Here is a 27,500-nt window from a genome sequence, read left to right as displayed (position 1 = left end):
TCTTAATGTACAAGCTCAAGTGACTGACTGGATGCACGTCACACAAAGACACCTGAAGAATTCCTTCAATAAAAATATAACGCTTTGATAGAAACAATAAAAATGACTGCACTGTGGTCACAACCTGTGACAAAATGCAGTAACGGGCTGATTGGAAAACATGCATTGGAAACACTGTTAAAAGATGAACCGCACGATTGGAAAACACACAATTACTGCAATAATAAAAGATTAACTAGAAAGGATGAACTACGATGCAATCCGCTGGCACATCTGCAAAAACTTTGATGTCCCAGTTCCAGAAAAATTTGTGTGAACATGAACCAAAAGTAATCACTGAAAACATGGAAGTACCTACCACCACTCACGTACGATCTAATGATCCCATTGAGCGTGAACATTAAAAACAAAGCGATGCGACCAGATATCATACTTAGGTACAAAAAAAGAGAAGGCATTGCTACATGAGGTGATAATACCAGTGATTTTGGACTAAACGATGCAGAAATCAAGAAAATAGCCAAACACCAAGACCTCAAGAATGAATTGAGAAGATCCTGGAAGCTGAAGAATGCCAAAGTTGTGCCAGTGATAGCTGAACCTACAGGAATGATGACAAAGAACCTCACAGAGATATTAAACATAGGGGCAATACCCCTGGGTGCTCACTTGGAAGCGGCTAGATAAGATAATAAGACAACCACTGGTAGGCATGGGTGACCCACAAAATATATAATGAAGAAGAGAGTAAATACCTGTGGATTTTTTTTTTAATGCCATGAACAAACCTTGGTACGTCACGGGTAGTAAAGGTTGTGGTCAAGTTTCATCGAAATTGTGTGTGTGGTTTCAGAAAAGAAAGCAAATACATATTTTGGGGCGCAACCCCCCCCTCCCCGTAAGGACCCCTTAGACCCCAATTTTTTTTTAATGTCGTAAACAAACTTTCGTACATCACGAGTGGTGAAGATGGTGGTCAAGTTTCATCAGAATTGCGTGGTTTCTCAGAAGAAAGCAAATGCATATTTTGGGGGGCAACCCCCCTATCCCCATCGACCCTCCTCAACCCCAATTTTTTTTAATGCCATGATCAAACTTTAGTACATCAAGGGTGATGAAGGTTGTCATGAAGTTTCATCAGAATTTTATGTGTAGTTTTGGAGAAGAAAGCAAATACATATTTTTGGGGGGGCAATCACCCTTAAATCCTCTTAAAGCCAGATTTTTGTAATGCCATGATCAAACTTTAGTACGTCATGGGTGATGAAGGTTGTCATGAAGTTTCATCAGAATTGTGTGTTTAGTTTAAGAAGAAAGCAAACACCTCTTTGGGGAGGCAGCCACTCCCCCCCCCCCACCCATAAACTCCCTCTGTAGACCCGTTAAGACCCCAGTTTTTTCATGTCGTCATAGGTGATGAAGATTGTGATCAAATTTCATTGAAATTGTATGTGTAGTTTCTGAGAAGAAGTTGCAAATATTCGTGGACAGACGGACGGACGACATGCCATCCCATAAGAACCCCAGAACTACTTTACAGGTGAACGAAAAAACATCCGTGGGAATATTATAACAAACAAACTGCATTTGGAAGCTGTCCGGGGCTCATCGACGATCCAGAAGAGAGCCCTCGGCACAAAACTTTGAGAACAGAAAACTTCACAGCTTGGTCCATGAATCGTGACCCCGAACTGAAATGAAGGTGGATTGCTTTGAGCCCACCCTGGGAGGACTCCATTCCACATTCTGAAACCCACATATGCAGATACCAATCAACGACACACACGCGCACACACACACACACACACACACACACACACACACACACACACACACACACACACACACACACACACACACACACACACACACACACACACACACACACACACACACACACACACACACACACACACACACACATGCTTGGCTGATATCAGCAATTTTTGGGGAATTGGCAGGTTGGAGTCAGTGTGATTACCGACTGCAGTACTTACTGTATACAACCCAGAAACCTTGAGCAGCTTTCACCAAAAAACGTTACATTTATATAGACGTTTGAAGGATATGATCACAAACAGTATTCTTTCTAAAGAGCTGCGTGTCATGGGTGGAAAAAAAAACATTGTCTCGGGATTTTAGAAAATACTTTAATACGGCAAACATCTCAGAAATCGGCTGAAAGAACCACCATAAGATACAGGATGAAACTGTGCCACCACAGCACCCATAATAAGCATGGAAAGTCCACACACCTGCGGAGAATCCGTGCAGGTCCACATCTACCCATATGTCCCACGTCCGTGTGTGCTGTATACGTACCTCTACCTTGTAGTAACTGTCAACTATATATTCCGAACAGGACACAAACTGTAATGTACAGCTCGGTAAGTGGCTTAAGCACTAAAGCACTCCAACGGAACGCCTGGTTTGGCAAGCGATTAATAATTACTGTCAATACAACTTTGCACCCGCAAATGCCTGTGCAATGTCCGAATTGGACAAATCAACACTCTCTGGGGGAATCAGAACTGCTGATGCTTTCAAACCTGGAGTTTACATTTCCTAATAAGGCTTAGTTTAAGAGATTCTCTCGGTTATTCATATACACAAAATAAATAAAGCCACAAACGTTGGCGTCTCCAGGCGTTTACAAGCACTGCAATATACCCAGCGATTAATAGCTATGATGAACAGGCATTCGATAATATTAATGTGGAAAGTGAAAACAACTTTATCGTTAATAAATTGTTGCAGCCTGTTCCATATCAAAGCATAGTTGAGCAGGCCAAAAAAAAATGGCGGCTTCAGACCCCAGCGAGGTTACCCAGGAAACACCGTAAGACCCCAGACAGCGAGGTGGCCAAGGATCGCCTGATGAAAGATATAATTAAATTAAGCCGTTAATTATCTTCAAAAGGGGTGTTTTAATTAACCCAAACACCAGGGCTGGTGCTTCTGCCTCCCAACTTTCTCGGCTTCACACTGTGGAAGCCAAGGCATTTCGGATCATTGGCATCTCCCGCGATGAGGCTGAGTCCTTGGGCCTCTCACTCTCACCACAGACAGGTCGGTGGTCTTTCTGTCTTCTACCGTCTCCTCTCCAGTCTTCCCCCCCCCCTGTTCTCTCTGCGATTTGTCCCCACCACATTTCCACAGGGCGCTCAAGGTCCGCTAACAACCCTCTTCTGGTAAAACTACCAAAATCATGAATCACTGCTCACCTTCACTCTTTCATTCCTCTTTTTCCCACCTTTGGAATAAACTCCCTCACTCTATTCAATCTCATTCTTCCCTCCAGGCCTTCAAAACAGCTGTTCACCACCACCTCTTATCATCCCCCATCCAAATCCTACATCTTTTCTCCCCCCGTTAATCCGTTAATCCACACCAAGCCCACCTCTTTCAAATTCCCTGCCTTCCTTCCTGAAAGTCCCTGTAATGTCCATCTTGTATTCCCCCACGTTCCCCGCCCCATCCCTCTCCCTTCCACAGATCTCCTAATATCTCTGTTCTCCACTGTTTTGTCCTTCCCACTCCCACCCTTCTTGTCTCATGCCCCCCCACCCCCCCTCCCCCCACTCCTTGCTCTGCATTGTGTGTTAGTTCTCATTTGAGCCTCGACAAGGTATACAAGAAAGAAAAAAAATTCACTCTTGCACTTCCGTGGAGTTTTCATAGTATGCATTCAAAGTTTCAGGCTGCTCAGTATTATGGTTTTGGAGTTATGGAGAAAACACACTGACACACACACACACACACACACACACACACACACACACACACACACACACACACACACACACACACACACACACACACACACACACACACACACACACACACACACACACTGCCTTTTATTAGTATTGTTTTACCTAATGTAATGCTTGATTATGTATGCTGACTTGATTACGTATGCTTACTTGATTACGTAACGTAACGCTTGATTACATAACATAACTGATTATATAACATAATGCAACGCTTAATTACCGTGCATTCTGACAGGCTTGATTAAACCTTACTATTATTCGACATACAGCGTCTTCAGAAAATCTTCACACCCCTTGACTTTTCACATTTTGTTTTGCAACAACCTGAACTTAAAATGGATTAAATTTTAAAAATTGTCACTGATCTGCACATAACACCCCAAAATGTCAGTGAAAATGTTTTGGTTTTTTTTCAGAAATTTAAACAAATTAATTAAAAATGAAAAGGTGAAATGTCTTGAGTCAATAAGTATTCAACTACATTGTATTGCCTTTGATCATCCTTGAGATGTCTCCCCAACTTGAATGGAGACCACCTCTGGCCAATTCAATTGATTGGACATGATTTAGAAAGAAACACACCTTTCTATTTCAGGTTCTGCAGATGACAGTCCATGGCAGAGCAGAAACTCTCCCATGAAGTTTAAGGAACTTCCAGATCGAATTGTGAGGAGGCATACATCTGGGGAAGGGTATAAGACAATTTCTAGTGTTGAAAGTTCCCAAGAGTAGAGTGACATCCATCATTCGGAAATGGAAAGAATATGGAACGACTCAGTCTTCCTTGAGCTGGCCATTTGACCAAACTGAGCAACTGGGCAAGAAGGACCTTGGGCAAGAAGGTGACCAAGAACCCAATGACCACTCTGACAGAACTGCAGAATTCCTTGGTTGAGATGGGAGAACCTGCCGGAAGGACAACCATCTCTGCAGCACTTCACGGATCTCGGCATTATGTGATAGTGGCCAGATGGAAACCACTCCTGAGAAAAAGGCACATGACAGCACACCTGGAGTTTGTAAAAAGGCACGTGAAAGACTCTGACAGCACGAGGCAAAATATTCTGTGGTCTGATGAGATGCAAATTTAACTCTTTTGACTGAATGCAAAGCGCTATGTCTGGCAGAAACCGAGCACATCTCATCACTCGTATAACACCACCCCAACCGTGAAGCATATTAGTGGCAGCATCATGCTATGAGGATGCTTTTCAGTGGCATGAACTGGGAGACTTGTAAGGATAGAGGGAACAATGAATGGAACCAAATACAGGCAAATCCTTGAGAAGAACCTGCTTCAGAGTGCAAAAGACCTTAGACTGCGGCAAAGATTTATGTTCCAACAGGATAATGACTCCAAGCATACAACCAAAGCAACACTAGAATGGCTTCAGAACAAGAATCTGAAAGTCCTTGAGTGGCCCAGCCAAAGCCCAGACTTGAATCCCGTTGAGAATCTGTGGAAAGATTTGAAGAATGCTGTTCACTGACACTCCTAATCCAACTTGACAGAGCTGAGCAACAAATCTGCAAGGAAAATGGGAGAAAATCCCCCAAATCCAGATGTGCAAAGCTGATACAGACATACCCAAGAAGACTCAAAGCTCTAATCACTGCCCAAGGTGCTTCTACAGAGTGTTGACTGGGGGGGGGGGGGGGAGGGGGGGAGTGAATGCATATATAAATTCGATATATCTGTATTTAATTTTCAATAAATCTGTACAAATTTCCAAAAACATGTTTTGACTGTTATTATGTGCTATTTTGTGTAGATCAGTGATAAAAAATTATATTTAATCCATTTTAAATTCAGGCTGAAACACAATAAAATGTGAAAAAGTCAAGGGGTGTGAATACTTTCTGAACGCACTTTGTGTCTACATTTTTTGTGGTCTCTCATCGTGATTAACATTCGACCCAAACAAAGCCAATGGAAGTCTGATGCAACAAACCCGAACAGTGTATATAATCAGCAGAGGCCTACAAGCCTAATGTGTTGGGCACAACAGAAAACCAAGATGGCAGTCATGTCATTTAGTCTGGGTGTCATGGTGGGTGGAGTCAAGCGACCAACGTGGTTGTGATCCGGCAGCTAACCCACCAATGGGTGCACATTTCAAAAATCGACCCCCAACAACATTGACAACAACAACAACAACAACAACAGCAGCAGCAACACAGCACTCTTGTTGACCTGTGACATGCCGTAAGTAACAATCCAAACAAGTATAAACCTGTATGGCCTGCATTGACACAAATTAACTGCCTTGGTAATTGAATGATTACATATAGGGCAGACAGATCATAAGCTGGGCTTTGTGAAACAGAGATCATAAGAGAAAAACACTGAGGGTGGGAGAGTCAAGGAAAGCAAAAGAGACAGAGACAATGACACACACACACACACACACACACACACACACACACACACACACACACACACACACACACACACACACACACACACACACACGAAACGAAAAGGGTTCAGTGTGAACTTTTCTATTTCTTTTCCTCTTTCAGATAATTTGTTACACAATATGAACTCGAGCAGAACTTCAACACCATGTTGCTAAATCTGTGTAAATAATGTGAATGTTTTGCCACTCATTCTCCTGCGAGCAGGAGTTATATTTGCTCCAAAAATAACTTTTTTTAAGGAATTAGTAATAATTTGTGGGGGAGGGGGGGTCGGTTGGAGGGTAGGAGGGGATTTATGTACTCTCTTTAAAAAAAAAAAAACTTTTTGTACTCTCTTTTGTACTTTTTTTAAACTCTTGAACTTTTTGGTTTAAATTCACAGCGATACATCTGGCGCAGGCCTGGCACTGCACCTTACCCTGTCAACACCATCCCGACTGTCAAGCATTTGTGGTGGCAGCATCATGTTATAGGGGGTGGGGTTATAGGGAGGAGGGGGATTCATGTACTTCTGCATATCGATTCAGTCCTTCATTCAATTTCATTCAATCTTCACATTGATTTTTGTCCTTCCTTTAAAGGGAACCTATCCTCCTTTTATTTATTGTATACAGAATTGAGGTTCATGGAAGAGCGAAAGCACTGAATGAATCAATCAGGATGCAACATCCCAAAAGGAACAGTGGAGAAGGGTGGGAACCCCTATAGCAAAGTTGAATTACAAATAGAGGGAGACTTGTACAAACAATGGGTGTGGGGAGCAATGGGGGTCAGGAAAGGATGAATTGGGTGGACAGGATGGATACAGAAGGAAGCTCTCAGGAAGGTCAAGCTGGAAATTTAGAAGGAAGGCTTTGGGGGGTAGGGGGTGGGGGGGGGAGGGAGTAACGAGGGCAGAAAAGATCATGGTTTTAGATTGAGGGTGATCTGAGTTTTTCTTTGTATACAGAAAGAAAGCTCATGGAAGAGAGGGAGCACAGAATGGATCAGGACACAACATAACAAAAGGAACTGCAGAAAGAGAAGGGGGAAATGCCAACAGCAGGACTGACAGAGAAAATAGACGGAGATGGGCAAACAAAGGGATGCAGGTAACGATGAGGGATAGGGAAGAACGGAAGGGGTGCACAAGATGGATAAAGAGCAAAATTTGGTGGGGGACGTGGGATGTGTGCTATCACCAGAAAGGAGGCAGAGAAAGACAGGGAGACCACCAACCTGTCTGTGATGGGAAAATTTTATTCTTAAGGAAAAATGTGAGCTATCACCCTTCATTATTCCAAACCAATTGTTTTTATATATTTAACAGGTTATAATGGTTACTTCATCATGTGATTGAGAGAAATAAAAAAGAAGTCCAATTTTTTTTTTTTTAAGAACGGCCTCTGTTATTTATGGGAACTACAAACACCCACTCCCTTTGGGAGCATTGGCAAAGGTAAGGGTGGGGGGGGGGAAGAAATCGAGGGAGGGGGATTATTTGTGCCCATGATCTCACTCTGAGTACTACCAAAATATATGCAAAATTGTGTGGAGATCTGGTCAGCCTTGTATTTTTTTGATGATTTTCAGATGTACATACACACATACATACATACAATTGCCTAATTTCGTATAGTAAGATAACAGAAAATGAGAGCTACATTTTTAAATTAACATTTCGAACAAAAACAGTTTTAATTTTCATAAATCGAGCTTTTTCGAGAAAGAGCAACTTGGGAACAAGTCTTGGAATATTACAGCCCAAACCAATTAACACCCAAATCCAACCTGTGGCCCACTTCGAAATTTGCATTCCTGCCCAGGGAATGATGTTCAAAACTAACACCTTCAGAAAATTTGCACGGAAGTCGTAAATGCCAAAGCGCATTTGGAGAATTTTAAACAGATGCTGTTTCCAGCATCTGGCAACAGTTTTTGGCAACTGGTGGGTGCACGGACTGCCATAACAACTATCCTCACCCAGCTCATGCATGAGCAGCGCCGAGTTAAAGAGCACCAAGCGATGAGTGGGATTGATGCTCAATGCCATGTCGAAGTGACGCAAGGCCTCAGAACGCTCTTGCAGCTCAATGTGTACAATGGCGAGATTGTACCAGAGGTCAGCATTCCCTTCATCGAGTCGGATGGCTGTCTCATAAGCTGCTTTGGCCTCGTGAGCACGGCCCATCTTCAGCAGAAGTTCACCCCTGAAACATCAGGAGCACAACACAAACATATGAGCAAATGCACACACACACACACACACACACACACACACACACACACACACACACACACACACACACACACACACACACACACACACACACACACACACACACACACAGTATAAAGTGGCTTGCAAAAGTATTGACGCACTCTCCAACATTTTCACATTTTGATGACACCTGAGCTTATTTCATGATGCTTTCAAATCAAACTTAATATGTAGTGTCTTCACAAAATACTCCAAAGTGATAAAGCAAAACAATGCAGAGAGAATGTGAATAAGTTCGATGAACAGAGAAAATCAGATGATTCTCAGTTGCAGAAGTATTCAAAAGCATTGTTTTATTAACCCTAAATCACTTCAGGAGCAAATCATTTGTTTAAAAGGATACAAAAACAAGTGTAATAGGTTTCACCTGTATATAATCAGTGATTTAACTTAAAAAATTAAGCTCCCTCACTTATCTGAGTTGTAAGGTGCAACTTACTTGGTCAACCAACAAGGTAAACATGAAGACCAATGAGCTTTCCAAAGAAGTCAGACATAAAGTGGTAAAGAAACACCGTTCAGGAGGGCGTTATATGAAGATTTCAAAATCACTCATTATCCCTTTGAGTACGGTGAAATCCATCATTAAGAAGTGGAAGATGTATCATACCACCTAGACTCTACCCAGATCAGGTAGCCTATCCAAACTCAGCAGCCGGGCAAGCAGGAGACAGGTTCGGGGTGTCACTGTAAATCCAACAATGACTGAAAGATTTGCAAGGCCCTATGTCCAAGATGGGGGCCAGTGTTCATCAATCAACAATATCTCGTTCCCTTCACAAAGCTGGCCTTTATGGACAGGTGGCAATAAAGAAGCCATTACTGAAAAAGACGCATCTAAAAGTTCGTATGGAATTTGTGAGAAAAAAAAAGCATCTTAATGATATTGCATCCATGTTAAGAAATGTTTTGTGGTCATATGAGCCAAAAATTGAACTTTTTTTGTGCAACTTTAAAGCGATGCATCTGGCGCAAGCTTAACACGGCACATCACCCAGTAAACACCATTCCTACTGTCAAGCATGGTGGTGGTAGCATCATGTTATGGGGCTGATTTTGATCAGCAGGGACTGGTAAGCTTGTCAGGATAGAAGGGACAATGGATGGTGCAAACTACAGGAGAATCCTTGATAAAAATCTGCTCCAGTCAGCCATGAATTTGAAAATGGGTTGGAGATTCACATTTCAGCAGGGCAATGATCCGAAGCACAAAGCTAAAGCCACGATGGAGTGGCTGAATGAGAACAAAATTGGTGTTCTTCAGCAGCTCAGTCAATTAGTCCTGACTTGAATCCAGTTGAATATTTATGTTGAGACTTGAAGATTACAGTCCATTGACGATCACCATGAAACTTGGCAGAGCTAGAGAAATTTTCACATGAAGAATGGACAAAGATTTCACCATCTCACTGTAGAAAGCTGGTCGAGACTTCTCCACAAACACTCAGAGCAGTCACTGCTGGAAAAGGTGCTTCCACCACGTACTGACCGAAGGAGCTGAATACTTTTACAACCAGTGAATTTTGATTTGTACATGTTTTTTTAAGGTATTCCTGACATTGAACCTCCTTCAACGATAACAGTGTTTAGTTTGATCTCTTCATTTATGAATAAATAAGTTAATTTGGAAAAATTGTTGCCACATCATTCGTAATTCATATAAATGTGCCATTATTGGAAAGAGATGAATACTTTTGCAGGCAACTGTATGGCTGAGCATCATTCTGTCATTTGACTTTTAGCTCATTCAGCTATTACTCCGAAGAATGGCGAGTCCAGAAGAGAGAGAAGCTGCACCCATGAAAGTGAGATCAAATAGAAGCGTGCTTATTATTCTCCTGATGACAAAACTGTTAATCGCACATGCAGGTACATTTTCTCCTGCCATTATTGTGCTATCTATAATAATAAATGTGTGTGTGTGTGTGTGTGTGTGTGTGTGTGTGTGTGTGTGTGTGTGTGTGTGTGTGTGTGTGTGTGTGTGTGTGTGTGTGTGTGTGTGTGTGTGTGTGTGTGTGTGTCAGTGTGTGTGTCTCCTCGATAACTCCAAAACCCTGAAACCAAGCAGCCTGAACCTTTGCATGCATACTAAGGGAACTCCAAGGAAGTGCATTAATGAAAATTGGATGTGTTTGGGTTAATTTAAACACCCATTTTGAAGATAAATAATGACCTGACTAATTATACTTTTCAAGGCTCATCCTTGTTCCCCTCTTTGTCCCTCGTAGTCCTGCAGTGAAATGCTGTTTTGGGGATCAACCTTGCACTTGCGTTCCTATAAAGTTTTTTTTGCGGTTTTTATATCTTTGAAGGGTGCTGAACAAGAATCCAAGTGATAACATCCTGTCAGGTTTGGGCAATTTGTATAAGATGCAAATGAAGTCGGCCATTACCGAAATTCAGTTTTTTTGCTATATCTATGGCTATATATTTGATAGGATGGAAATAATGGTGTCTAAACCTAGGTTTTCATGGTCAAGGAATATAATAATACCAGTTACAAGTGTCTGAGATGGCGGCCATCTTGGATTCAAAGATGGCCACCACAGTGTTTGGCTATATCTCTGGCTATATATGGTCAGGTCAGGTATGGGAGCATGTGCCAGAACAGCGCGTCGCTGCATCCACTTTACGCCGGTACTCCAGGGGCCTCCGTCTGGCCATCCCCCAGGCAGATGCCAGGCCCATCCCCATCTCCTTGAGATGATGGTCAACCTGCTGCAACCATGAGGCACGTGGTGGGCCCACTGGCCTCCTCCACTCATGAGACTCCCTCGCTGAGAGAATCTGGTGAGCAGGATCAGCATCAGGAAAACGAGCCACATGTCCATACAGCCGCAACTGACGCTGACGGACTATGCAGGGAACAAATCTCATCCGAGTCTCTCTCAGCAACCGCTCGTTGGACACAAAATCCGACCAGCGATAGCCAAGGATTCTCCGAAGACACCTGGTACCAAAGGAATTAAGTCTCCGTCTCAGATCCTTGGTCAGAGTCCAAGTCTCGCACCCATAGAGCAAGACTGGAAGTACCAAGGACCTGAAGACTCGGACTTTCATCCTCCCGCACAGGTACCGTCATCCCAGCGTCATAATCCCAGCGGCTCCAACTCCTCATTCAGCACTTCGAGGGCCCCCAAAAGGATGTCTAAAGTCTCCGCAAAGATGACTGCATCGTCTGCAAAATCAAGGTCCGAGATCTTGACATTCCCAAACGATGCACCGCAACTTGATCTCTCCGACATCCTCCCTAAAATCCAGTCCATACAAGTGCTGAAAAGTGTGGGGGCAAGTACACATCCCTGACGAACTCCAGTAACAACTGGAAATAAGTCAGAGGTGGTACCACCACACTTCACAGCACTCTCAGAACCAGAGTAGAGTTCAGACATCAGATCGATCAGTTTTGGTGGCACCCCACGAAGACCAAGAATCCTCCAAAGGACATCCCGATTCACTGAATCGAACACTTTACAGAGATCAACATATGCTGCAAGCAGCCCCTGCCGAAACTCTCATCTGCGTTCGGTGAGGACACGAAGGGCAAGGATACGGTCAATCGTTGACCTCTTTGGTGTAAAGCCTGACTGCTCTGGACGCTGGTGCTCAAGCAGATGGTGGCGAACCCTATCAAGAATTATCCGAGCAAAGACCTTGCCCGGCACTGAGAGCAGCGTCACCCCTCGGTAGTTGTTGCAGTCTTGGCGATCACCCTTCCCTTTCCAGAGAGGGACAACAAGGCCCCTCTTCCAGTCAGTTGGGATGATGCCTGTGTTCCAGGTAGAGCACAAAACTGCATGCAACGACACGAGTGCAGCATTTCCACCAGCCTTGAGAAGTTCGGCATGGATGCCACAAATCCCTGGAGCTTTGCCCCGTTTCAACTGGTTCACCGCAGCCCGTGTTTCCACAAGCGAAGGTGGACCACAGTTGATTCCTGGGTCAGCAACAGGGATTGTAACACCCTTGACATCCAACTCGACAGCTGGGGGATCAGCCTGGTACAACCTCTCAAAGTAACCGGCCCAGCGGGCCTTCACTTCAGACACCTCTGTCAAGAGCCTACCACTCTCTGCTCGAACTGCAGTGCTCCGAGGGATGGGCTTGGATGAACGTAATGCGCGAATTCCCCTGTAAGCGGGACGAGAATCACCTGTCCACAGGTGATGCTCTACCCCCTCACAGAATCCTCGCACATAGGCCTCCTTGTCCACCCTCAGTGCACGTACAGTTTTACGCCTCAGCTCTCTGAACAGCTCAGCTCTGCCATTCAGCCTGGCCCTGCGACTCTGGTCAATGGTATCCAGTGTCCCTTGAGAGACAAAATTCTTCTTTGCCCTGCGGTGAGTTCCAAGACATCCACCGGCAACATCAAGGACGGTGGTCTTGAAGGCGCTCCACAACTCTTCAGGACCCCCAAAGCACCCAGACCCCCCAAGTGTCCACTCAGCCTGTTCGCAAACTCCTCAGCTACTCTCTCATCCCTGAGCTTGGCAACATCCAGCCTAGGCTGGGATGGTACCATTCTCCAGGATTTAAGGTGCAGCTTTAGAGTTGCTACAACAAGCCTGTGGTCAGTATTGAGGAACTGAGCACTCCGGTAGACCCTGCAGTTCTGGATCATCCTCCAACGACCATCAATGAGGACATGGTCAATCTCCTTTGCCACACCGCCAGCGTTGGAATACCAAGTCCAGCGATGAGCTTGTGGGCGCTGAAACCATGAACCAGCCACCCTAAGTCCATGACTTCTTGCAAAGTCAAAGAACTTAGTGCTATTCTGGTTCATAGTTCCTGACCCATGGGGACCAACACACACCTCATAACCATCCCTATCAGTTCCAGTCGATGCATTGAAATCCCCCAAGACTAGAAGTGTATCTCGTCTGGGGCACTGATCAACCACAGACTCGAGTGTAGCGTAGAATGCATCCTTCACGGTGAGATCACTCGCCTCAGTCGGAGCATAAACAGAGACCAGGGAAATGACACCTAAGGAGTGACGAATCCTTAATCTCATAATACGCTCGTTGACCGGTGTTACCTCAATTATCATTGGGGTCAGCTTATTGGACACAGCTACAGCAACTCCTTGGGTATGGTAACCATCAAAGCGACCAGACCAATAGTAGGTGTAACCACCCACCATTATCTCGCCGCAATCCGGTCTCCGAACCTCAGAGAGAGCTGCAATCCCGATGTCCAAACGCTTGAGCTCAGATGATAACAGAGACAGGTGATCATCCTCTCTTAGGGATAGGACATTCTAGGCACCCACCCGAAGGGACCGCCTCAGGTTAACCCAAGGAGACCGCCGTCTGGTGGACGACACCTCAGCACCACTCCGACACACTCTCCCGCAATCTGACCCAGGGATGTTACCCCGTGGTTTCCCTCCGATCAAAGATTGGGGGTCCTGAAGGCTTTGCCCCAATCCCGTCATCCGGTGAGCTGCCCTGCGAAGGGAAGCTGCACAGGAGGTACTCCCACAGAGTGGGTTTTCAGATTTTTTTGCGTTTTTGCGTTTTGCGGAATGAAGGGTTTTACGGTGGCCGGAGTGCAAATCCTGCCACCAACCTCCTAATAAGTAACCCAACTGCAGGAGGACGTCTGCAGACACAGTTGGGCACTAGATATGGATGGCCATTGGCTCACAAGGAGCTCTTCCGCCCTTTGATATGGGATAGGATGGAAATAATGATTCTAAACCTAGGGTTTAAGGGTCTAGCAGTAATGGGTAAGGATAATGAATGCCTTAAATGGGTCCACGATTACGGGGTGGGGGTGGGGGTGTTCCTATATCATTTGGCATGTATTGACCAAAATCATTTTCTCATTTCAGACACCAGAGTGAGATATGAGCCAATGCTTATTCCATCCATGGAAAGGCAACCTTACAAACAAGCCCTTGTCAACATCTGGTGCAGACCGTATTCGAAGCATCATCCGGGCAAGTAAGATCTATAAAGATGATCTCCATGTGTCTTTGGAGAAAATGCTTGCTGAAAATTAAAACCCATCTGTCCAGTGTCACCGACAATGTGTATCAATTTATACATCGCAGGTGTCTATAAAACTATTTCTGAAACATAATGATACTGAAAACGCATCACCAGCTCCAAAGCGATCTCGTCGTTCTGATTCGCAAAGAACGACGTTTAACTTCCGAGAGCACTGCATATTCTGTGGTGCATTATGTATCATGGATCGCGATCCAAAACATCCAGACCGGTAGAGAAAAGTCACTTTGTGCCGTACGGCCGATCGTGCTGCCGATCGCACCTACAAGCAAAAGATATTGGACACTTGTTTCGAGCGTCAAGACAACTGGGCAAAGGATGTTGAAATCCGTGTTGTTGGAGCAGTGAGTGATCTACATGCGGCGGATGCAAGATACCACATCGACTGTAGGGACGCATTCATGACAGATCGTGCTTTCACAGCAGCTGTCAGAAGCAGCCTTGATCCGAGTCAAATATCTTTGTACTCTTCTTTAAAATCAACTGTATCCGAAATGAAAGCAGACATGACAAAAATATGGAACTATGTAGATGTTTATAACCTGTATCTTGAAAACGGTGGACAGAAGTTGTCCCGTAGAGCCTTAGTTTCTCATCTGTCAGATCATTTTGGACCTGATTTACTCATTTTAAGTGGTTCAGGTGTTGCCAGCCTTTTGGTATTTCAGTGTAAGGCATCAGGCCTGTTACATCTGGTAAATTATGAAGATGAATTCGATTGTGTATTAGAAAGGGAAGCAAAACGCATTGTCCATGAGACGCAGAGGTTACCAGCTGATAGGAAAGTACACCAAGCTAGTGCAGACATTGATATTGCACTGGACTCTGTCAGTGAAACACTTCGCTCACTGTTAGTTAAAATGTCTGACAAAATGAACTACACTTTGTCAGCTGCTCTCATTGGCAACATTGTCACCAGCATTTTAACCAACCGATCCACCCCTCTTCAGATTGCACGAGGTGTTGTCCTCAATCAGAGGTCTCTGATTGAACAGTTCTATGATTGCAGGGTAGCTTGTTCTTATGATGAAATATTGCGGTTCAAAGCTTCAGCAGCAGCAGCAGCGCTCAAGAACTTCACCATCATGGGTATGACCTGTCCCAAAGATGGTATCATTCAAGCTGTTGTAGACAACGTTGACGCAAACATATCCTTGCAGAACGGACTTGTAAGCACCCATTCCCTTGCCATTGTAATGACTGTAACTGACAGGTACTTGACTGAGGAATCACATCTTGAGACATTCCCAAGACTGACAGCAAATGAAATGCAGCAGCAGGTAATTGATGACATCCCTGGAGAGAGATACAAAGGTCCCAAAAAAACCTGACATGCCTGATACTGAGGCTAAGCGAGCTCTATTGCCATTACGTGTTCCAGACGCACAAGTGGTATCACTTTTGAGAGCCCAATCCCTCGACTTTGACTTCTTGCAAGCCATTGACTCTGATGAGGGCATACCGGAGTTCAACGGATTCAATAATAAGTTGTCAAGGGAACAGGGCCATACCATAAGACCAGCCACAAGACCCATTTACCGCCCATTGATAGACATGAACCCAGCTGACCCCGACACAATCGTGACAGCAATGGTGAACACACAAGATCTCACCAATAGCTGCGGACAGCGCATTACCCTCTTCAACAATGACCAACAACTATACAGGGTTGCTGTTGCCATAAAGTGGGTCTACCAAGACCGGTTTCTTAACTTTATACCAAGACTAGGCGGAATGCACCTTCTGTTGAGTTTTGTTGGATGTGTTGGATACCTAATGGCAAACACTGGTCTCGAAGAAATCATGAAAACAAGCTTTGGAGGTGTTCCGAAAATGCTTAGTGGGAAAAGGTTTCCTCAAAACGTCAGAGCTCTTCAGCTTGTTGTGGAGGAAGTCCTAAGAGGTATTGTTGGACAGTTGGAGAGTCACACCGAACTTCAAGAACATCTAGAAGTATTGTCACAAGAGAGCAGGACGACACGACTCTGGGTAGACTGTCTAATCAAGCCAGTTTTTCTTCTGATGCTCTTTGTGCAAGCTGAACGTGAGGCCGACTGGCCACTACATCTATATGCAGTCAAAGAAATGATGCCGTATTTCTTTGCTGCGGGACATCACCACTTTGCCAGTTCTGGCCTTTATTACCTGAGATCGATGGAACGTCTTCCCGGTGACATATTGCATCGTTTCCTGAAAGGGGACCATGTGATGAGGCATAAACCCGGTCTCTGGAACGGTATCTGGTCAGACATGTTTATAGAGAGTACCTTTATGCGATACGGCCACGGTGCTAGAGGCATCATAGGCATCACTCTCAAGCCGTCTGCACTCAAACGATAGGCTCTGAGTATGCATGCATGCACCAAGATTGTCAAAGGTGTTGCAGACATGACTAGAGGATACAAAGAGGTTGATGTCACGAGTCATAAAGAAGAGAATCCATCTAGGATCCACGGAGACAACCAAGACAGGTCAAAGACTCGAGAGAAACTGCAATTATGCGTACAGCATCTGGATAATGACGACCATCCAAAAGGCCTGGTGAACATCCAAACCATACAGATACAAGCAGAGTCTGTAAATGTAGAGCACGCTGTTGACATAGGCAAGGCACAGATGATCGCTTTTGAAAGTAGTCTGCCATCTGGCTTCAACGCCCCTCTATCCAAGAAGGTAGTCACAATGGCCATCACGAAGAAATCCATCAAGGTTGGGGCAAAGATATATACGATGTCAATCTGATATACTCACAGGTGTTGGGGCTTCAACAAACACGAGACATTGACTTACCAACAGTTCTCAAACATGAACTTGCCCCCATGCCGACCTCCATGTTCAAGGAAAATGGCACCATGCGCAGAGCGTCAGCAAAGTCTACACTGAAGAAAAAGCTCCAAGTGTTAGTTTCCTCATGTATTGTTCAGAAGGCAGAAGCTGTTATAATTGACGGTTGCGCTATCCTCTGGTGTGTCCACTGGACATGTAAAGGTACAGTCAAAGACTTTGTGGACAATGTGTGCAGCTTCATCATCCGTAAAATGTCGCAGGGGGATGTCTATCTTGTATTTGATCGATACTTCGATTTCAGCATCAAAGGCACAACACGAACAAAACGGTGTGGTCAGCAAGCCAGTAGACACCATCGCCTAACCCTCCAAATCCTCTCCCACCACAAAAGGTCGTCCTAACTATAGCGGACAACGAAGTTCAACTCATCAAGTTGATATGCACAGAACTGCTCAACAGAGGGGAAAAGATGAAGAACAAGCTCGTCCTAACTGGCCAAGACCCTGTACCAATAGAAGTCAGCTGCGATGTCCTGAGACAGAGGGAAGATCTGGAGAACTTTCATGAAGAAGCAGATGTAATCATGGTTCATCAAATGTCGAAGCTGGCAGAAGAAGGTGCAACGGCCATCAATGTACTGTGCGATGATACAGACGTCTTCGTACTGCTCCTACATTTTTACCACAAACTTGATCTCACGTGCAGCCTAACAATGGAATCTACTCATTCTGAAAGAGCCTTGGTTGACATAGCAGCATCTGCCAAAGAGCATGCTGAAATAGCTCCACAGCTTACAGCGATGCACTGCCTTTCTGGGTGCGATACTGTTGCGCAACTGTTTGGTGTTGGCAAATCAACTGCCATCAAGATGCTTCAGGCCAGTCAAACACTCGAATGCTTGGGTGAGCTTGATGCTCCAATGTCAACTATTATAGACGAAGCTACCAAATTTATCGCAAAGTGTTATGGGTGCAGGACTACTGCAGACATGTCCGACACTAGGGTACAAGTATGGTCCCGGAAAATGGGGCGAAAGAACATGACAGCAGCGCCAAAACTAAAGACACTGCCACCAACAAGCCAAGCATTCGGAGAAAATGTTCGACGTGCTCATTTCCAGATGGCAATTTGGAAGGCGGCCATTCAATCAAAGCCCCCCAACATGAATCCAGAAGAGTACAGATGGGCGCGAGAGGAAACTTCCAAGTCTCTTCTTCCTGTTCCAATGCCCACAGACGTTGCACTTGCTCCACCACAAAATTTGGAGTTAATAAGGTGTGGTTGTACTTCAGCCACCCCATGTAGAACAGTGCAGTGTGGTTGTTGTGCCGCTCATTTACCATGCACTTTCTTCTGTGCATGTCATGGAGATTCAAATATCAATTGCCATAATGAACGTACAAAACAGGTAGAACATGACATTGACAATGACGAGACCGACGAGGAGACTGCTGATGACGCCGACGATGATTGACCTCTATTACGTACTTCGTGCTTCAAGTCCTTATAATGGTACCAGCTATTATCCAAAATGTTGGTTAGAAATAGAATCCACTCCTATCTTCATGGATTTCATGTTGATACAAACTGTCCTATCCCATATCGCAATCGTCCCATAAATGGAATCCAAGATGGCCGCCATCTCAGACACTTGTAACTGGTATTATTATATTCCTTGACCATGAAAACCTAGGTTGAGACACCATTATTTCCATCCAATTCCATATATAGCCATAGATATTGCCAAAAAACTGAATTTTGGTAATGGCATATTATGTCAATATTTGGCATATTATGCAAATTGCCCAAACCTGACAGGATGTTATCACTTGGACTCTTGTTCAGCACCCTTCAAAGATATAAAAACTGTAAAAAAAAAACTTTATAGGAACGCAAGTGTAAGGTTATGTGGAATTCTGCAGGACTATCGCTGGTGTCTTAATTCACCATTTTTTTTTGGCCTGCTCAGCAATGCCTTGACTTCGAACAGGCTGCAACAGTTTCTAAATGATAGTTGTTTTTTTTTCTTTCCTCACTCATATCATCGAATGTCTCATCTTCATACCTACGAATCACTGGATACATTGGACTGCTTATAAATGCCCTGAGACGCCAATGTTCGTGGCTTTATTGCATTTCCGCACATGTGATAACCTCTAGAATTTCTTAACCTGAGCCCAATTTCCAAATTTAAACTGCGGAATTGACCTTAGCAGAAGTTCTGACTGCTAAAAAGAAAAAAAAGTGTTCATTTGTCTAATTCGGACATTGAATTTCCGGGCATCTTCGGGAGGTGTTAAACATGACCGATTGGTGATTGCTAATCGCTTTCCAAGCCTGCTGTTCCTCATCAACCATTTTGGTGGAGTGCTTTATTAAGTGCTTAAGCCACTTAGCAAGCACTCTACAAGCTGCTTGGATGTTAATTTGCAAGCCATGGCAATACATGGCAAAAGTACCCACACTGTCACTCTGATAAACACAATCAAAAATACATTGATCGACCACTTGTCAGTGTTGCACCTTGCAGTGTTGTGCTGTGCCAACCCTGCCGTTCCTTATCAACGAATGGATGGAGGGAAGAAAGGATGGATGGAGGGAAGGAAGGTTCGATGGAGGGAAGGAATGGATGGAAGGGATGGATGGCTGGACCAAACCAATGTTTGTAAGCCATGACAAGACTGCAGACAGTGGTGTAAGATGACTTTTTATCATAGCTGTTGTCGTTTTTGTAAATAAAACGACCAATTGACATTCAAGACAATGTTAGGTGATAATGTAAATTAAGTACATGTATAAATGTGTCTTCTGTTGTCTTAGTTATATCTGACAAAAGTTTAAAATATAACCTTCACCTTGCAGCAGTAATGCTGAGCACCGCCATGAGATGCTCGGAGACACACCCCCTGGTGGAGTACTTCAGAGGTTATTAGAGGAAGTTGTTTCAAAAACCCAAGCTCATTGTAGATGCCACAGGGAATATAATAGCAGACGAAGGAACAGCAGGTGGGAACTCAATCATTCCTTAAACCTCGTGTTCAACAACATTTGTGTTGAGAATGGTGTATCGTGTGTTCATGAACAACTGTGGAATCTGCTGTGAACCCACTTTCCATCCATCCATCTCTTCCCTCCATCTGTCCATCCCTTCCCTCCATTCATTCATCCTTCCCTTCATCCATTCCTTCCCTATATCCATCCCTTCCCCCCATCTCTTCATTTGTCCTCGCTCCCCCACCCCTCCTTCCTCTCTGTCCTCCCTCTGTCACCCCTATTCCAACTTTCATGAAGTGATAAGCAATGGGTGGTTGTGATAAGTTCCGACAGGTGGTTGTGCTATGGTTTGGAGGTGGTTATGTTGTGCTGTGGTGTTTGTGTTGTGTTTTGAGGCTGGAGTGTCAGTGAGTGTGAGGGCTTTGTGGATGGGCACTTTTTTGGTGGTCGGGGCTGCTGGGTTCAATGCCGCAGTTGGAATTTTGAGATTCGGCTCGGGTTGAGAGATCATGGGGTTTATCGCATTTTGGTTGTAAAACGTGTGCTGAGATTAAATAAAGTCACGAAACACTGGCATCTCCGGGCGTATATATGCATTGCTGCTCGGGTGTGATGGGCTCCAGGATCTCTTGGCCTGAGCTAGGTATCAGGATTTGAACTGTGGGGTTGGGCTTGGTCATGGGTACGGCTGCTGGAGGGTGCTCGTTTTTCCGGTTCATACATTCTTTGGCACTCTAGGCATCTCCGAGCAGTGTGCCCCCTCGGAAAGATCCAGTTCCAGAGCTGGTAAACAAGGTGGCAGCCGCAGTTTGAGTCACATACCTCAAGGGAAGTCCATGTTATCATCTTTTAAAATGGTACATGCTGTTTGAAAGTGATGGGCAGTTTTGCTATCCTGTTTGAAGATGTTGCTTTAACATATCCCATTTAATTCAATTTTGTCCAAATGCCAGCAGACGAGACCACCACCCTCCCCCCCCTCCCACCAGTTTCCCTCAAGTCCCCCTCCCAAATGCAAGTTGAACCCCCTCTCCCCTTCAAATCTCACCACTAAACACAAGTTTATTTTAGTTTAACACACAAGTTTAAGTTTAACACACACGGTTTTAAGTTGAACACACAAGTTTAAACACACCACCAAACACAAGTCACCCCACCACGAAACTCACCACAAACTAAACACACAAGACGCTCCCCCATCCTCTTCGTTCCCACCCCCTTCTCTCCCTCCTCCCTTCCTTTCTCTCCCTCCCCTCCCCCTTTGTCCTTTCCTCCTCTCTCTCCCCCTCCCACCAATCACACTCCCCCCTTCCTCACACCCCTCGGCACTCCCCTCTCTCTCCCCCCCCCACCACTCTCTCTCTACCTTAATATTCTCATCAGCAAAGTGACAAGTTTTATTTGTTAAAAAGAAATCAAGGACGCCACTAACTTTGGCACATGAAATACCATTCTCTCATGTATGGATTTCATTTCACCAACAACCATTCAGCTATTCCAGAGTCATGCCACACATATACGCGGTGGTTTGAGCAAAGAAATTGCCAATTATTCGCAAATTTACTATTATTATCCATTATTAGCAAATTGTTAGCTGTAATACTCCTTCCACAGGATGGCATGCCAGCTCATCTCTGGGAGTGTGGGGAAAAGGGGGAATTTGGGAATTCACTCCGCACTGATGACAGACAGGGAGTCTGAAATGCACCTGTGCGTCGATTACTTTCCCCAACAAGTGGGATGTTGACTTGTATGAATGTATAAAAGGTTATAAAAGCCAAGTAGGCCAATGGATGTTGTAGTTAACAGTGTAGCAGCTGACTGCTTTATGCAGTGGATGATTATGTGTCTTTTTTTTACAGACTGCAACAGAGCTGGAATGCACATTTAATTTTGAAATGCACATGCACACATGCATGCAAATTCGCTACTTCTTTAACAACCTCAAACAGCCCTACCTTATTGTGGGGTAGACCAGGTAACGTTTTTGGCCCAAGTTTTTCACAAACGGCCTGACCAGGCCTGATGTTCAAGTGAGGGTGACAGCAATTTGGTGTTTAGCCATGGTGTCGATGATTGCTCGCCTACTTTTCGCTAAGCACACCGTAGAATGTTTGACATCCACCAACTAATGCTAGCAGATGGAACACCCAGTTTAACGTTCACCCGAGGGGCGGCAGACACATCGATTGCTCACCCTGCCTGTGAAACACCAGGGTGACAATTTATAGCTGGGTCGACATTCAAACCAAGGCGAGACAGCTCAAAGTCGACTGCACAATGCACATACCTTCTGGCTACCCTGACAGCATTTGTCCACATACATACATATGCACAACCACGTAGTCCGACCGGATGGTGCAAAGGTTGCGTACTTGCCTTTGGTGTTCTAATCACTCTTATATTCATGACAGGATTGGTGTTTTGCATGCAGGGCACTGCATCACAAAGTGCCATGGTGGATCTAAGGCTGTGTGTCCCATCAGGTAGAATTAGTTGGTGAACATAAATTATCCCGCGGTGTCTTTCTCGAAAAGTAGACAAGTTGTCACCATCACCCTCAACAAACCCTCAATTCCTGCAAACTTCAGACAACCATCAGGTTGACAACTTCAGCCAGCCAGTTTGAGAAAGGCTTGGGCCAAAAGCTTTTCCCAACCGACCACACAAGAAGGAGGGAATAATTGAGGGCATTACGAAGTAGCAGTAGTAGGAGTAGTGTGACACACACCAACACAACAACTCACCACACCTGCTTCCTTACTACTTTACCCAAGGGTGTCCAAATAAATTCTCCTGTGAGGTTTAACTTCAAAATTAAAACAATTTATGGCCTTGAGATCAGAGCTTTAGAAATGACAGAGCCTATTACACATAACACTGGTGTCAGGACACAATTTGGACCAAGTGTTCATATCCTCTCCCACCCCAGACCATACTTCATCATCATATTTATATGCTCGCTTATATTCTATATACATCCAAGGATTCATTCCTCAACACCATCTTTCATTCTCGCAAAACAAAGCAAGCACCCTCTCTCTCCCAACTGTAGTTTCAAGATGTACCAGCATCAGGAAATCTCTCCAAGCTCTCTTCTGTGAACGCAAGCCAAGTGCAGCAAGTTCACAGAAAATTCGGAAAAAACAGTCAATTTTGGAAAGTGTATTTATATAGGGCTGTCCTTTACGGGAAGCTCGAGTCGATTGCAACTGTTTGTCATGCCAAGTGAGTGTACCGTGCTAACTTTCACAATGGGTGGCTTGCATCTTTGCATTTGTGCAATCAAGATGACAATTCTAATGAGACAAAGGATATAATATAAAATAAAGCCAGTTTCTTATAAAGTATGCTTGTTAGTCAAATATCCTGCCTAAAGCAATCACAAGCACTCCTAATCACAGAGTACTCCAGAAATGATTGCAAAATCTTGCATGCGTTGTTTTACCGCTGGGGTTTCTTATTAAAAGGTTTTGCCAAAGCAGTGGTAGCAACACTGTATTGACAACCGCTCGGCGGAGGACTGCTAGAACTCTGGCTGAGAGCCAGGCAAAGAGGCGCACGTGGCACAGATGGTACACAAAGCCAAGCCGTGGTGAGAATGCCTATAGTGTGGGCTCTCAGCCAAGCACCTCGCGGTGGCCCCTGACAGTAAAGGGGTTTCATCAGAGAGGACTCTTGCCCGTCCTGACTCATCGTAGCTTCTTAGGCTCATCGTAAGGTACTAAAAACAGCAGCAGAGCCAAACACCACTCCCCTTTCTCCTGCCTCTCCCTCGTACACATACTGACCTGGATACTAATTCTGTTCAACGTGCACTCGCATCACCAATGTACACTTCATAGACAAACATGAAAGGGATCAATTGGAGTTGTTTCTTTTTTTAAGGCATCAAAAATCAAAATAAAATAGAAAAATGAAAGGAATAGAGATTAACAATTCACAGTTACACCCAATATCCAGCGGGCACCCAGAGACAACAGGTTATTGAAAGTACAGAGCCTTTTCTTTTGAAATGAATGAGCAAAGTCATGAACAACAAAAATTCTTCTTTGTAATTTGTTTTTCATTAGCTTTGCTTATTTAGCATTGATAGGGACAGGAAGGTTTCATTCACTCACCATAAACGTCTTCTATGACACCAACCAGTAATGGGCAGAATGGTGATATAGTTACTATCAAGCTCAGATCACTGATGGAATCAATGGATCTGAAGGTAAACCCAGCAAGACAAGTCATGTCACACGTCTTCTCAAATTAATGCTACAGGCCACATACAATGGAAGATTCTGCCGTTTCCACCCTCCAACCCAGATAAATACATGGATTAATGAGGAACGCGTGCTTTTTTGCACTATCTGCAACCGATCACGTTTCAAATCATGCAGCTTGCTGCAGTGCAATAATTCAATACACCGAATGGTTAAGCATGCCGACCGAGGCAGTGCTGGTATGTATGGCGAGGGACAGACAGACATGGAGTGAGACGTGCTGCTTTAAGCACAAAGGTCTAAAGGGTGGCAGACAGGTTGGTATCAACTCAACACATTTCGCTTGTAGACAACTGAGGACAAGAAGAGGGAATATTGCAAATAAGGTGCTAGCTCAAAGAAGGGTGACGACACTTTCGTGGATGAAAAATGGAACAGCCAGTTCCATTTGTGAAGTGACAAGCGATCCCAAACCAAGCGGGAAAAGGATCACTTGAATAACAAATTTCAATCACAATGAAATGCAACAATTATAAGCTTAAAAAAAAAAATCTAACTCAAGTGTCATTTCAATGTCACTCCACATTATGCACAGCAGGAATGGAGTGTACAGGCTCGTGAAAACATCGACAAGCGATTAGAATGTGACGCGTCTAGATTAATATAATTATGATTGTCACTTTCACAGCCATCATTAATTACTAGCCTGTGTAAGGCCAGCCTTATAGAATGGGAGTGAAACTTGAGCCATTTGGACGGAAGATGAAAGAAGAATAAAAGGGACAGAAATGAGGTTATTAAAGACATATGATATAGTATTTCATTTAAAAATAAATGGTGGAGTGAAGATCGTTGAAAGACGCTAAAAATTTCAGTAACTAGATTTAATTGAGAAAAAAAAAAAGATGAGATGGTTTGTTCATTTAGCCAGGACAGAAGCTGAACCCATTAAGAAGACGAGTTTTGAGGCAATTGGAAAAAGACTGAGGCAGGCCAAAGAAAACATGACAGGAACGTGGAAACAAAGACATGAAAAGATTAGGTCTGAAGAAAGGTACAAATACAAGAACCAAATGGAGATATGCCATCAATGGACCAACCCCCCAAAATAGCATAAAATGTCGTTAAATGAAGATGATGATGATGATGATGATGATAATGATGATGACGACGACGACGACGACTTGCACAGATGGAAATGCCAAAACAGTTTAATGTATTCCATTCTTTCAAAGGCAGAACATTCTCCATGTTTCATCACAACTGTCAATGCAGTCAAGGGAAGAATTTGGAATATGACAAGGGTACCAGCATACGATGGCCCACTCTTTTCAAGAGGAATTAGTGGGGATTTTTAACATCCACGAGGCATGTGCTAGTGAACAGACAACCGGCTTAACAGTCCCTTCAAAACAAAGATGGCAATTCCAAGGTGCAATGCCATCACCTGTGGAGCACCAACCTTCCAATTTTACAGTAAGACACTATCTTGATGGGAATCAAATTCACAGGACAGCTCAAAGTCGTGTACGCTACCCATCTCAAAATACAATTCCACATTCGCGGATAAATGTTGCAATTTAATCACTTTCAGAGTTTCACTGAACAAAGCATATTCAGAGGAGACTTGAATAATTAACACTGCCATCGAACGCCGTCTGAGAATTTGAGAAACTCGCTCATCTCTGGTGCATGCACAAAGAGTAACCAGTTGGCATCTCAAATATAGCGCACATAAATGTCTGTTGAGACCATGACAGGCACCAGAGGCCTGCACTCTCGGGTTTGCAGCCAATACAGTGAGGCTTTTATCCCGTCACCAGCAATATTTCACAGGCATTTCCAGACTATGGTTCTTTATCAATTTTTTTTTCCCCTGCACATATCAAAATCAACACTCAAGGGAGCCCAAATTTCTCCTCAATTCGGCCTCAAATGTAAGCTGAGCATGCAAGCAGGACAGTGTGTTCGTCACTCACACTTCTCGGGCTGTCATCACTTTCTGAAAACCCAACACCAACGCTCTGCTCCCACGAGACATACCAATGGGCAAGGGTGCAAGCCTACAGTGCACGGATCGTCCTCATCAGCAGTTATACCCTAAGCCTAAAATGCCATTCCAGCACCTTGACATCACATAAGTGCCGTTTGGAACCTGAAAAGTGGTTGCACCATGCAAAACTGTGGCAGAGGGGTGCACCAAGCAGACTGTGGAAGAGATAAAAGTTGTGAGCTTGCAAAATTGATACCTCGACATCTCCTTTACCAATCCATGGCATCACTTTAATGATGAATGACAGAGATAAACTCTTTGGCACAAACTTGTTTTCTGGCATACTGTATTTCAATGATGAACAGACCAAGTCTCTTCAATATATACACGACTGGTCTAAAGTTTTAGAACATCGAAAAGAATATTTAGGTTACCAAAAAGTGAAAAATAATGTAAATTTCAGAGATGCTAAAAAAGGCCCTTTTCAGGGAACAGGTAATGGGTTAGCAACTGCAGCTGTTCTGCAGCAATGGAAGTAAATTAAGCCTTGAAAGTTGACGCAAACAATTCCTACAGGTGTCTCAACTTTTGTTGATTAGTTACAAACCCTCTTTCTGAATAAAAGCTTTGTTGGAATAGAATGTGTAGCTGCACCCTCTGAAGCATTATTTGGACAATATTGCACTGCAGGAAGTAGTATATTGCTCTCATAATGGCGAGAAAAAGACAATTAACAAAGGAAGACAGACAGACCATGATAACCCAACAAAGTGTGGGTTTCTCCTTTGGAGAAATTGCAAAGGAAGCCAAGGTGTCAGTGAGTACAGTTTCCTACACAAACAAGAGGCACTTGGAAACTGGAGGAAACTCTGACAGGAAGAGGTCTGGCAGACCCAAAGCCACAACGCAATCAGAAGACAAGTTTCTGGGAGTCAACAACTTGCGTGATCGGCAGCTCACAGGACAGCAGCTTCAAGCACAGCCTAACACTGGTCGAAGTAAGGAATTCTCAGTTTCAACTGTGAAGAGAAGACTTCG

The 27,500-nt window shown here is 44.2% G+C and overlaps 1 protein-coding gene across 2 annotated transcripts in view; it reads right to left on the bottom strand.

Annotated features, from left to right (window-relative positions):
* TMTC3 (transmembrane O-mannosyltransferase targeting cadherins 3) overlaps window positions 1–27,500 on the bottom strand; it is a 293,500-nt gene that overhangs the window by 2,399 nt on the left and 263,601 nt on the right. For both annotated transcript variants that reach the window (XM_085890215.1, XM_085890224.1), the window contains exon 13: window positions 8,160–8,386. In XM_085890215.1, the coding sequence (XP_085746341.1) occupies window positions 8,160–8,386 (227 nt within the window). The remainder of the gene's footprint in view (window positions 1–8,159; window positions 8,387–27,500) is intronic.

The sequence above is a fragment of the Eptatretus burgeri genome, chromosome 1 (genome assembly GCF_056783735.1).
Source record: "Eptatretus burgeri isolate ZD-2024b chromosome 1, Ebu_testis_v1, whole genome shotgun sequence".
Classification (NCBI taxonomy): Eukaryota; Metazoa; Chordata; class Myxini; order Myxiniformes; family Myxinidae; genus Eptatretus; species Eptatretus burgeri.
Note: the sequence above shows the minus strand (reverse complement) of the source record. Positions and strands in the feature narration are given on the sequence as shown.